Below are 13,024 nucleotides of genomic sequence, written 5' to 3' on the forward strand. Positions count from 1 at the left end.
TGTTATAAACAGTGTTAGAAACTGTTTCTTTGTGTCGTGAATTTCTCTGGAATCAACAAGAATTTGTGAGCTGTCGGCCACTCCAGGAAGGGGAAAAAACAAACAAGGACAAGGGTGGAGCCCTCTGAAGGTTGAAATGTTTCTCCTCAGTGCTGTGACCCAGCTCCAAGCATTTTTGCAAAGCTCATTTTGCTATAAATGGGTTGAGTCTTGCTGGGAAAACAACTCCCAGCAGCAGCAGCAGCAGCACCCACCGAGCCCTGCAGTGCAGGAGGGCCCTGGGCTGTCCCTGGTGGCAGTGGGAGCTCAGGGCTGTCCCCTCCCTGCCCTGGTGCCCTGGGCTGCTGATCCTTGAGCATTTTGTGCCTGTTTTAAAAACCCCTTTGTTAATCCCCATTTTCTCCCCCTTTTCCAAAGCGAAGAAACTGCTGCCATTTCACTGTCCTGCTCTTCTGAAGGCTTTGGTGTGGGGATAAACTGAGTTTCCAGCTCCCTTATGTTCTGCACACTGATGGGAGCTTTGGGTTTCTTCTTCCATAAGCAGCTGCTAGAGAAACGTGTAATAAATTCAAGCAGTTTAATTGAATTTACACAACTGCAGCCACCAGGAAAGAGCTGTCAGCTCCCCAGCCTGCCTCAGCTCTGACAGCTTGTGTTTTGTCACTCGGGGTTTTCAGCTTGTGTTTTTCATTTGCAGATCTTTTATGACCTGGTCAGACAGATAAATAGAAAAACACCAGTGGAAAAGAAGAAGCCTAAAAAGAAATCATGTCTGCTGCTTTAGACTCCCATCATGCAGCAGCTCTGAGCCAGGTAAGAGGGGCCTGAGTCCCACCTGGGCCAGGTGAGCAGAGCCCCTTCCCTCTGCTGCTGCTCGTGGGCTGTGACTGAGCAGGAGCTTTCTGCTGAGCCCAGGGCTCGCTCCTTGTCATCCTCTGAGAGATGTGAGTTACCCTCTGTAAATGCTGGTGCTACTGCTGCCACTGCTGTCCCCGTGCTGGGACATTTGGGGACAATTACAGATTGCTTTTGTGGGGACATGGGGTTCAGTGGGACACAAATTAAAAAATAAAACAACCCAAACCAAAACAAGCATAAAAAAAAACCCCAAACAAACCCAACCAAAAAGCACACCAAGACTGGACAGAGCTATAAATAATCTTCCTGTGTGTCTTGGCAGGGAGCTCTGTGTGCTCACAGCTGTTCTGTCATGCTCTGGAAGGGAACTGCAGCTGCAGGGTTGGGACAGAAATGTCCCCATTTGGGGCAGAGAGGGGCACTGGGTGCTGAGCTGTGCTCTGTGCTGAGCTGAGCTGAACTGAACTGAACTGAACTGAGCTCTGCTGTGCTCTGTGCTGTCCTGTGTGCTCTGTGCTCTGTGCTGAACTGAACTGAACTGAACTGAGCTGAGCTGTGTGCTCTGTGCTGTGTGCTCTGTTCTGTGCTCTGCTCTGTGCTGAGCTCAGTTCTGTGCTGTGTGTTCTGTGCTCTGTCCTGTGCTCTGTGCTCTGTTCTGTGCTCTGTCCAGCCCAGCCCAGCCCAGCCCTGGCCGTGGGCACTGCTGGTATCAGGCAGGGGCAGCAGGCTGGCACTTGGCTGGCACTTGGCTGGCACTTGGCTGGCACTTGGCTGGCACTGCTCTGGCCCTGATAAAACCCAGCATTTGGAGAGTTACACTCCCACAATCTCCTGCTTTCTGGCCTAGGAACAGCCCTGAGTTCTGGGAAAAAGGAGCTGCTCTGCTGCCTGTGGGCCCTTGGTTTCCAGGCCCTGGAGGGCACTGGCGGCACCAGCAGAGTAAGAAATGTCCCCCCATCATCTTCGTTTGTGTTTCTTCCCCCAGATTGCAGGAATGAAGAACTGTTGCCTACATGGAAAGTGCCAGCATTCCCAACTTCAGAACCTTATGGAAATGAGTAACATATCGGAAGAAGCTTCTCCTGTTTTTTATCTCCTGCGGGAAGAATTTAGATCTTAAAAATGGTTTGCACACAGTCCCTGGAAAAAGCAGTTGCTCTGTGTATATCTCTTGGAAATTAAAGCCAATATTCCTCCTCCTTTGCAATAGCAATTAACAGATGTGAAAATAAATATAATTGACTCTAGCATATGATTATCCCAAGGAGCATGGATGCATTTCAAATGTTAGAGATTGCTACTCTAATTAAAATTCATATTGACCATTTTATCATAATTTCTCCCCATCAAGCACTAAAAATGTTCCACTGTTATATTTTATATCTATAACTATAGATATATATTATCCAAAATTTCCCTTTGAACTCACTGCAACAAATAACTTTTTGAGTCATTGACTTCATTTTATATTTAAAAGTTACGAAATATCATTATTTTCATTCTGCCATTGTATTCTAATTAAAAATGTTTGTGCATAATGCTTTGGAAAAATGGGTCTTTTATAGGAAAAAAACTGGGATAACTGATTTCTATGGCTTTAAAAGCAAAAATATATAATATACTAAACCAACTCTAATATTGCTTCTTGTGTTTTACTGTCACAGATTAAATTACAGCTTTTATGAATGATTAAATTTTAGTACATTTTCATTTTTGTTTCTGTGTTTTTGTTACCGTTTCCAGCCTTTGGCTTTGCTCCCTGCTCTGGGAGTTCCTCTCCCATCCTGGTGGTTCGGGGGCTTTGTTGAGGTGCCCCCAATACCCCGTGCTGTATTTCATGTACCCCTCCCAAAGGACAGCAGGCAGCTCTTGTGTTTCCTCTTGGCCTTTTACAGGTGGGACTGCTGCAGGTATTTCCTCTGATATTTCCTCTGGTATTTCCTCTGTACAGTGACTCTGCTGTGCACAAGTTTGGTTCCATCCCAAGCTCTGTCTGCCCTGGAGGATGATCCTCACTTTCAGACCCGGCTTTGGCCGCTGGTCCCTGCTCAGCTGAAGGGGTTTTCTGTCTCATTTTGGGGCTGGTCCTTGAGTTCTTCAGTCCCTTGTTTGTGAAGTGTCAAGGAGCAGGATCTGAAGAGGCCCCTGAGTGCTCCATCCTCTGTGTGTGCAGGGGAGAGCCCGAGGGACCCCGAGCTCCTGCCCCCCTCAAGTGGGTGAGAGCAGAAAGAGCCAGCCCAGGGTCAGTGCCCTGCACCCCTGGGGAGCTCCCTGCCAACCAGGGCAGCAGGCCCTGGAAACAGCATCCTCTGAAACTGCTCTAATGCAGCCGGTGAATGACAGAGAGCCCAGCTCCTAATGCAGGTCAGGCCAGACTGGGTGACAGCATCTGGGTGGTGTGACAGCATCTGGATGGTGTGACAGCATCTGGGTGGTGTGACAGCATCTGGATGGTGTGACAGCATCTGGGTGGTGTGACAGCATCTGGGTGGTGTGACAGCATCTGGGTGGTGTGACAACATCTGGATGGTGTGACAGCATCTGGGTGGTGTGACAGCATCTGGGTGGTGTGACAGCATCTGGATGATGTGACAACATCTGGATGGTGTGACAACATCTGCCTTCCGACCAGCACAGCTGCTTCAGCTGCTTGTCCCCAGGGCAGCCCTGCAGCTCCTTTTTCAGGAGGAGCAGAAGCACCGTGCTGGCAGGCTGGTTATCTTTCTGAAATGTAGAATATTTTAGCAATAATTTCAGAGAACGTGGTGATCGCTGCACGTCTCTGTATAAACCGGGGCACAGAGTGGGGTGCACTTGGGCTGAGTGAGGATGGGATGGGGATGAGGATGAGGATGAGGATGAGGATGAGGATGGGGATGAGGATGGGATGAGGATGAGGATGGGATGAGGATGGGGATGAGGATGGGATGAGGATGAGGATGGGATGAGGATGGGATGAGGATGGGGATGGGGATGAGGATGAGGATGAGGATGAGGATGGGGATGGGGATGGGGATGGGATGAGGATGAGGATGGGGATGGGGATGAGGATGAGGATGAGGATGGGATGAGGATGAGGATGAGGATGGGGATGAGGATGAGGATGAGGATGAGGAGGGCGGGAGCGCTCCCGAGCCCAGGCTGCCGCTAGATGGGAGTGTGGGAGAGGCGCAGGGCTGGGAAGGCTCCATTGCTGTCGCTCTAATTCGGGATATTTGCAGCCTTCCCGCCCCTCTCCTCTCCCCTCTGCCTCCCACAAGCCGCTCGTTTTCTCACTGGATAAAAAATAAAAGTTCTTGAATGGATTTTAGCACAATAACTGCAGTTCTGCCCCGCAGAGCCAGGTCGGACAGAAATGTCCTGAAGCACTTGGTGGTTAATGTCTCCCCGGGTTAAAAACGGCTTCACTGCAGAATGTCCCAAAGAAAGGGGAAAAGAAAAACCTCCCACAAGTCCCAGGCTTCTGCTTTCGACCAGAACCCAGCCGAGCACGGTAACGCTTTGCTGAGAGCAAAGGGACACATTTAAAATGTGCCCGGAGCCCCTGGAGCCACCCAGCTCCCCTGTGAGCTGTGCACAATTCCCCAGAGACAGCCCTGGCCATCTCTGCAACGTGCAGCTCTCACTCCAGCCTGTGTTTGGCTTTTTCAGTGTTTTCTAAAGGTTATCTGAAGTCATGTTTTCCCCTCCCTCCCTCCCGTGTGGGTTGGATGGAATTAATCCCACACATCCCCTGCCCCACTGGGAAGGTTTAATTGCAGGTTCTGGTGCTGACCCAAGGAGTGACAGGGAGGTTTCCAGGCTGCTCAAATCCAGGTTTGTTCTGCTGGCTCTGAGCTGCATTCCTGCCATTGCAGTGGCTGACGTGGGCATCCTGCATCCTGCAAACTTGAAAATTCACCATTAACCTTTGCAAAATCACCAAAACTAATGAATGCGTTCTTTATTTTGCCAGGACCAGGCACTGGGGGATGAAGTTGGATTTTCCAGACACCCAGGTGCCACTTGGAGAATAACCAGCATGTGCTAGCCCTCGTGGCTGGGGCTGAGCCTCCTTCCCACCCTCCTGGCTGGGCTGGGCTCTGGCACTGGTTCCCCTGCAGCAGCTGGTCAGTGCTCTGGCTTCCAGCCACAGCTCTGTCCTTCCTCCTGGAAGGAAACTCCCCAGATTTGGAGACAAACCCTGCGCAGGAGGAGGGAGAGGAGCAGGACTGGGGGCTCTGGGCTCAGCAGCCCCCAGCCAGGGCTCATTGCCAGAGCTGCAGCCTGCCAGCAGCCCTGGCACAGCTCTGCCGCTGGGGCTGGGCCCTCCTGGTCGCAGGGAAATGGGGGAGCTGTTTGTACCCTCCTGGGACTGAAACCAGCCTTTTGTGCTCCCTTGCAGGAAGCTGCACACAAGGGAGCTCTGCTCGTTCCTCCTGTGGTGAGGCCCCATCACCCACATTCTCCTGGGTCCTGTGGCCCCCATCTCCAGCAGGAGGCTCTTCAGAGGCAGCAGCACCAGAGGAGGCTGAAATCATCTGCCAGAGGTTTTGGAAAATGGGGAGCAGAGCTGGAAATGCAGCCCCGTGCTGAGCCAGAGCTGCCAGCCCTGGAATGGAGCCCTGGGGACCCAGGGGTGGCTCAGAGGAGCCCATGGCCCTGGCCAGCCCTGGAATGGAGCCTTGGGGACCCAGGGGTGGCTCAGACCAGCCCATGGCCCTGGCCAGCCCTGGAATGGAGCCCTGGGGACCCGGGGTGGCTCAGAGGAGCCCATGGCCGGCCCTGACCAAGGTCAAACATCCCTGGCATTTCCCTGGTGCCCCAGCCCAGATGGGGCTGGCACGGAGGCGGCTCAGGGCACAAGGAGCCCTTGTGCAGGGAGGGAGGGAGGGAGGGAGGGAGGATGCTCCGGGTGCCCAGCCCGGGCCAGCTGCTGCCAGAGCCACCAACAAAGCCCAGATTGAGCGGGGAGCGGCTCCCGGGCTGGGCAGGGACTCTGGGGCTCTCTGGGGCCCTGGGCTGGGCAGGGACTCTGGGGCTCTCTGGGGCCCCGGGCTGGGCAGGGACACTGGGGCTCTCTGGGGCCCTGGGCTGGGCAGGGACACTGGGGCTCTTTGGGGCCCCGGGCTGGGCAGGGACACTGGGGCTCTCTGGGGCCCTGGGCTGGGCAGGGACTCTGGGGCTCTCTGGGGCCCCGGGCTGGGCAGGGACACTGGGGCTCTCTGGGGCCCTGGGCTGGGCAGGGACTCTGGGGCTCTCTGGGGCCCTGGGCTGGGCAGGGACTCTGGAGCTCCTCGATCGTGCCCGCCCAGCTCAGGGGCACTCCCAGCTCTGCTTTCCAGGAGTTTTCCAGCCAAAAAGCCTGAGATGCCCCCGGCTCTCCTCCAGAACCACCCCGAGGAGAGCAGCAGCCCCCAGCCAAGCCCTCTGCCCCATGGAGGTGATCCCTAAGGTCCCTTTTCCCTGCAGGTGCTTGCACAGAAATCCAGTTCCTTGCAGCCCCTTTTGGGGAGCTCAGTGAAAGGAGCAGTGCTGCAGCTCTGCTGCCCCTTCCTTCCAGGCTGCTCCAAATCCTGGGGTAAATTGGCTGCAGCTCCTTGCACCCTGACTCTCCCTGCCCGTGGCTGCAGCTGTGACATTCTGAGGGCTGCAGACATCCAGCATCCCACACCCAATCCTCGTTTAGCTCTGCAAATAAGAAGTGTCAAGCAGCTGTGTCAGTTTGGCTTAAATTCACAGGAGAAATCATTTGATTTGAAGCAGTTTATGTTATTAAATATGACTGCACAGGAGCCCCTGCAGGATAATCCTGTATGATAAATGATGTTTGAAATGAGGGAGACCCGACACGGGCTGCAAGCCCCAGATTAATCTGCAGGAGCAGGGGGGGCACAGAGGAGCAGAGGGCAGGGCTGGATGTGGCAGGGCTGGATGTGGCAGGGCTGGATGTGGCAGGGTTGGATGTGGCAGGGCTGGATGTGGCAGGGCTGGATGTGGCAGGGCTGGATGTGGCAGGGTTGGATGTGGCAGGGTTGGATGTGATAGGGCTGGATGTGGCAGGGCAGGGCTGGATGTGGCAGGGCAGGGCTGGATGTGGCAGGGCTGGATGTGGCAGGGCAGGGCTGGATGTGGCAGGGCTGGATGTGGCAGGGCAAGGTTGGATGTGGCAGGGTTGGATGTGGCAGAGCAGGGCTGGATGTGGCAGGGCTGGATGTGGCAGGGTTGGATGTGGCAGAGCAGGGTTGGATGTGGCAGGGTTGGATAGGGCAGGGTTGGATGTGGCAGGGCTGGATGTGGCAGGGCTGGATGTGGCTCTGGGGTGCCAGGGGCAGCTGGCACAGCTGGGGACAGTTCCCTGCCAGCCTGGGCAGGAGCAGGCCCTGGGTTTGCTGCCTGCCGAGCCCAGGCTGCTCCCTCACCCTGCAGAGGCTGATCAGCAGCCAGCAGGCAGCTTTGGGCCCTTTCCTTCTGAAACAATCAGCGTTCAGGGCTTGACTGAGAAGGATTTTGTGTGAGATAAGCTTCCCAGAGCGGGGCTGAAGTAATAATTGAATGAGTGTGAGGTGGTGAATGAGGCACGATGAGTCAGAGCAAAAACTGCTCTGGGCCAGCAGGAAAAGGCTCCTGGGTGTCTCCCCTGCTGCCCGGTGGGCCTGAGCCCCTGGAGCTGCCAGAGGCAGATTTTGGGGCTAAAGGCGGGGATGGAGCTCGCTGGGGGCTGTGCCAGGGTGAGTGAGGAGCTCCCCAGGTGCTGCTGCTGCTGCTGCTGAGGGTGCTGGGCTCAGGCTGGGCTCAGGCTGGGCTCCTGCTGCCCTGGAGCTGCTCGGGGCTGGGATTCTGCCCCACCTGGGCCAGGGCTGGAGCTGCCAGGGCAGGGCAGGGCAGGGAGGGCAACACCCAGCATGAGGAGCTGGCCCCGGACCATCCCCTGCCAGACATGGATTTATTTGCCACTGTCTGCTGTGGGTTTGGGTTCCTGACAGGCTCAGGGCTGTGCTGTTGCCATCTCGTGTCCCTTCTGCTGGATTGCTCTCTTCCTTTAATTTTTTACCACTTTGTTTGGTTCTGCTCCCAGCAGAGGCAGCTCCACGGGAAGGAGAAGAAATTGAGTATTTATTTTTAGAAAGTGCCAAAAGAGTTCAACCCAAGGCAAATTCAATTACTTCAGGTTGTGCACAGCCTCCGGAGAGGCTGCAGAGAAACCATTTCCAAACGGGAAATGCCCAAACCCAGCACCCAGCACCCAGCACTGGGGGTGAGAGCACATGGAGCCGTTTGAGGAGCTCATCCCAGCCCAGGGCAGGGGTGGAACAGGGCTCTGGGGGTCCCTCCAAGCCCACCACGGGTTCTGAGGAGTGGGAGGGGATCTCTGGGCCCATCCCAGCCCTGCCCTGGCTGGGGAGCCCAGGGGTGCTGCTGCTGCTGCTCCTGGCAAGGCTCCCCCAGCCTGTCCCTGTTCTCGGGGTGTTCCTGTGCTCCAGGGCCCCAGATGCTGCTCCTGGCCCGGGTCTGGGGCATCTTTGGGGAGCCCTCGAGGCTGGGCAGGGCTGCTCAAAGCCTTCACTGCAATTCAGCAGAACAAGAGACCGAGTTAAACTCGGCCCCTCTGCTCTGCCTCAGCGAGCACAAAGAGGAGAAAAGGCCCGAAGCAGACAATTAAAACAAGCAATAAAACTGCACCGGGAGATCCGTGGAAGGATTTTTCCTCGACACGCTCGCCCCCAACAAGTGCCACATGTCCTGTGTATAAATAGCAGCTGCCCAGACTTGCTTAATCATCCCATTGTTGCTTTATAATATTAATTAAACATTCCTCTGGGATTGTTTGCATCCTAATTAAGCAGGGGAACTTACAAAAGACAGTGAAGAAACCAAACAAGTGCATGCTGGGGGTGCAATTTTGCTGAACTGTGTGCAACTGTGTTTAAAAACCCATGGACATGGCAGGACTGTGGCTGAAAGCATTTTAGAGGCACCAGTGCCAGGGACCGTTCGATTAACGGTGCTGGGGATCAGGAGCAGCTCCGGGGTCTTGGGAGGGAATCCTGGACTGCGGGTGACAATATTGCATTGTGTTCCAGGTGACAAGATTGTACTGTGGGTGACAATATTGCATTGTGTTCCAGGTGACAATATTGTACTGTGGGTGACAAGATTGTACTGTGGGTGACAATATCATATTGTGGGTGACAATATTGCATCGTGTTCCAGGTGACAAGATTGTACTGTGGGTGACAAGATTGTACTGTGGGTGACAATATTGCATCATGTTCCAGGTGACAATATTGCATCGTGTTCCAGGTGACAATATTGCATTGTGTTCCAGGTGACAATATTGTACTGTGGGTGACAAGATTGTACTGTGGGTGACAATATTGCATCGTGTTCCAGGTGACAATATTGCATCGTGTTCCAGGTGACAATATCATACTGTGAGTGACAATATTGCAGCGTGTTCCAGGTGACAATATCGTACTGTGGGTGACAATATTGTATTGTGGGTGACAATATTGTACTGTGAGTGACAATATTGTATTGTGGGTGACAATACTGTACTGCGGGTGACATTATTGTACTGTGGGTGACAATACTGTACTGTGGGTGACAATATCATATTGTGGGTGACAATATCATATCATGGGTGACAATATCACACCTCAGATGACACTACTGTACCATGGGTGACAATATCGTACCACAGGTGACCCCAGCTCCCCAAGGAGCCTTTCCCCGGGGTCAGGTCCCCAGATCCCCCTGGCCTGGGGGCCTGGGCTCATTTCCCCTCCCTCCCTCCCTCCTCTGGCAAAGACTCCGGTGCATTGTTCCCAGCTCAGACTTGTGCACCCTGCAGGGATGTGCTGTGAATTACTTCCCAAATTATGTGAGTAATTAAAATCAATGAGAGGGTATCCTGTTAAATAACGTAATTAGATGAGCACAGCAGCGAGATGAGTGCAATGGTGGTTTTGTTCTCCTGCCTGGAGACAGCTTTTAACTCTTTCCCTCTTGGCTCTTCCCTGGCTCCTGCCAGGAAAACGCCTCCCCTGCTTCCTTCAGAGCTTCTCCCAGCCTGGGGCTGCCCCATCCCTGGGTTATGTGGGGGAGGCTGGCAATGCCCCAAACCTGAAGGCTACAAACACAGAACTGCCTTTGGATCCCCTTAATGCAGAGCTGGCAGAGGAGAACAGGGCCCTCCTGAGGCACGGAGGCCCCACAAATGGAAATGGGAACTGTCTGAACCATACCCACGGGTATGGTTTGTCCCCATGGACAAACAGCACCTTTCCTACAGCTCAGAGGCTTCAGGGGCTGCCCCAGTTCCAGAGGAAATGGAATGGCTGAGGAACCCGAGTGCTGAGAGTTGTTCTGGTTCCACTCCTGCTTCTTGCAGGGCAGGAGGAGCCTCAGCCCACTGAGATGCACGTGGAGAGCTCCGAGCTCCTGGGGGCTCTGGGAAGGCTGGAGGCATCTGGCCATTGCAGGCTGGAATCTAAATAATTAATTTACAGTGTGGTGTTGGGGACTTTGCCGTGTCCCACAGGAAAGGCTGCAAGTCCTTCACCCGGTGGTTGTTTTTCCCAGCTGTGATGCACTCAGAGATGAGGGGCTCTGTGTCCTGCTGAGCCCTCAGCTCCTCTGGGTTCCCCAGGGCTGCCCAGGTGTGTCACATGGAATTGTCCCGTGAAATCTCATCATGGCAAAGGACCTGAACCCTGCTGGGGACAATCCCTGGGGTGGGGACAGCGGGGATGTCCCTGGAGGGGCTGCAGGGCTGTTCTGGGCAGATTTCAGCACACAGAGGCCCGATGGAGCCCGGCTGGGGCAGCTCCTGCGGGGTGCAGGAGGAAGGAGCAGGTTTGGCTGTTTGAGGTGCCTTATCCCCTCCATCTCTGAGTGATTTACGGCTGCCATAAAACCCCTGCTGAAGGAGGACTTTTGCTCGACTTTCCTGGCAATGCAGCTTATCTCCAGAGAATTTCCCAATACTCTGTAGCTGCAAATAGAACGTTTCTCCCACTTCTCTTAGGAATAAATAAGAATTTCTCTGTTATTTGCCTCTTTAAGGCGTAAATTCCGTGCAAAGCTCCAACCATGCTGCCAACAGCATCACATCAGCCACACCTTTGCAGACCAGGTGAGCAGCACACAGAAAGTTCCCCTCTTGAATGATGTCAAATGCAGGGACCCTTTTCCCTCTCCTTTTCCCGAGCTCCATTCAGGGCACAGGAAACCCAGCACAAAGCCGGCCCTGAATGGTTTCCACACCATTAGCATGAGCACATGCAGATCAGGCAGCTGCAGCAGAAACGCCTGGCTGGCTGCCCTGGGCGTGAGCCCCGCGATTGTCTGGAGCAGAGAGAGCCCAGGGAGAGCTGCAGAATGGCATGGATTGGAAAGCACCTTGAACATGGCCTAATTCCAGTCCCCTGCCCTGGGCAGGGACACCTTGAACTGCCCTGAGCCCTGCCCAGCCTGGCCTTGGGCACTGCCAGGGATGCACAGCGGCTCTGGGCACCTGTGCCAGGGCCTCGCTCCCTCACAGGAGGAATTTCTTCCCGATATCCCGTCCAACGCTGCTCTCCTCCAGTTTAAAGTCCCTGGCCCTGTCCTGCCGCTGCACAAACAGCAAACAGCAAACACAAATACTCCAGAGGGCAGCCAGCCGTGTTTCCCTCTCCTCCTGCCCCGCAGCAGCCCAAGAAGCCCCATCTCATTGTCGGGAGAATAAGCTGTGAAATGGCTTTGAAAATCAAGGCTCTTTAATTACAGGCACATTTGGGAGCCTTCTGGAGGCCATCTGGCTGGAGAGCAGGGTGAGGGCTCCGGGAAGGGAAAGCCCAGGGAGCACAGCAGCTCCTGCACAAGCGCTCCATTAATGCTAAGAGCCAAATCCTCTCTTGCCATGGGGCCATATGGGCCAGGGCAGCACTCACCCATCCCAGGCTGTGCAGCTGCAGCGCTGGGTGCCTGGAGCCCTGGCTGTGCTGCTCACCCAGCCCTTGGCTCAGGCTGACCAGAGATTTCCATAAATCCCAAGGCAGGTCCATGGGGAGCCTCCTCCTCCCATTCTTGTCCCGTGCTTGGGATTAGCCACTCCTATCAGCCATGCAGAACACAGCCACGGCCTCCTCAGACACTGCCATTGTGCTAATTAGCTGGGTTTCATCCTTAATAATGGAGAACAATTTCGTGGCAGTTTCATGAAGGAAAAAAAGAGGAGCAAAAGCCATTATAATTTCAGGAAAAGTCCCTGGAGAAGTGAAATGGTAATTCACAAATCCAACTCTGATCTGTGAGCAGATCCTGCTCTGGAGACTAAATTAGGGAGGATGTCTGGCTTGGGTGATATTCTTCATTATTTGAATGTCTATAAAGAATATTTATTAAATATTTTTTCTCTTAAGAACTTTGGGATGCAGCTGCATTTTCTCGCTATTTCCAAGCGTTTGAAGTCTAGCCCACACTGGATTTGTCATTGCAAACACCCTGGAAAATCCTATTTTAATGCAAAGCTGCTCCTCTCTCTGGAAAACTCCTTCTCTTTGGTGACCCTTTGGAAAGCAGAGGGGAGGTAACAAACAGGATGAACTACTGATAAAAGAGCAGGGAAACAAAACGCTTCCCAAGCAGCCTCTCAGCATTCAGAGGAGCGGGGCAGGGGGAAGCAGCAGCCCTGGAGCCCACGAGAGGAAGGACAAGGCTTGCTCAGGTTCCTGCACAAGTGCTGAGCTCGGGTGCTGCCCTGCTCCTCTCCTTGTATGGGCACAAGCAGGGCCTGCCTTGTGCCTATATTTAATTTGCAAAGCAGAAAAAGAATTCTGCCCGCACGCCTCTGCTGCACCGGCCTCTCAGCCTGGGGAAGCTCAGCGGGAGCAGAGCTGGGTGTTTATTAAAGTGAAGAATGGCCCTGCTCTCACACAAGCCTCTCCTCAGTGGAGTGAGAGGAACAGGTTTGGGAGCTGCTGCACAGCCCGAGCACCTGCTGGGGGAATGGGGCTGCAGGGCCAGCAGCAGCCTCTGTGCTCCCTGTGCCACATCCCTGGCCTGGCCCCTTCCCCAGCCAGCTCTGGGGCTCTTCCCTGGGCAGCAGCTTCCCCCCAAACCCCAAACCCCAAACCCCAGACCCCAGACACCAAACCCCAAACCCCAAACCCCAAACCCTGCCCGTGTCACTGCTGGGGGG

General features: G+C 54.4%; 1 protein-coding gene across 2 annotated transcripts in view; it reads left to right on the forward strand.

Annotated features, from left to right (window-relative positions):
- RAP1A (RAP1A, member of RAS oncogene family) overlaps positions 1–2,568 on the forward strand; it is a 28,179-nt gene extending 25,611 nt beyond the window's left edge. For both annotated transcript variants that reach the window (XM_071449944.1, XM_071449945.1), the window contains exons 8-9: positions 698–813; positions 1,844–2,568. In XM_071449944.1, the coding sequence (XP_071306045.1) occupies positions 698–784 (87 nt within the window). In that variant the 3' untranslated portion in view covers positions 785–813; positions 1,844–2,568. The remainder of the gene's footprint in view (positions 1–697; positions 814–1,843) is intronic.
- Positions 2,569–13,024: the final 10,456 nt, after the last annotated feature.

Source organism: Agelaius tricolor, unplaced genomic scaffold, assembly GCF_023055355.1.
Source record: "Agelaius tricolor isolate 1412-34295 unplaced genomic scaffold, bAgeTri1.0.p SCAF_30, whole genome shotgun sequence".
Lineage (NCBI taxonomy): Eukaryota > Metazoa > Chordata > Aves > Passeriformes > Icteridae > Agelaius > Agelaius tricolor.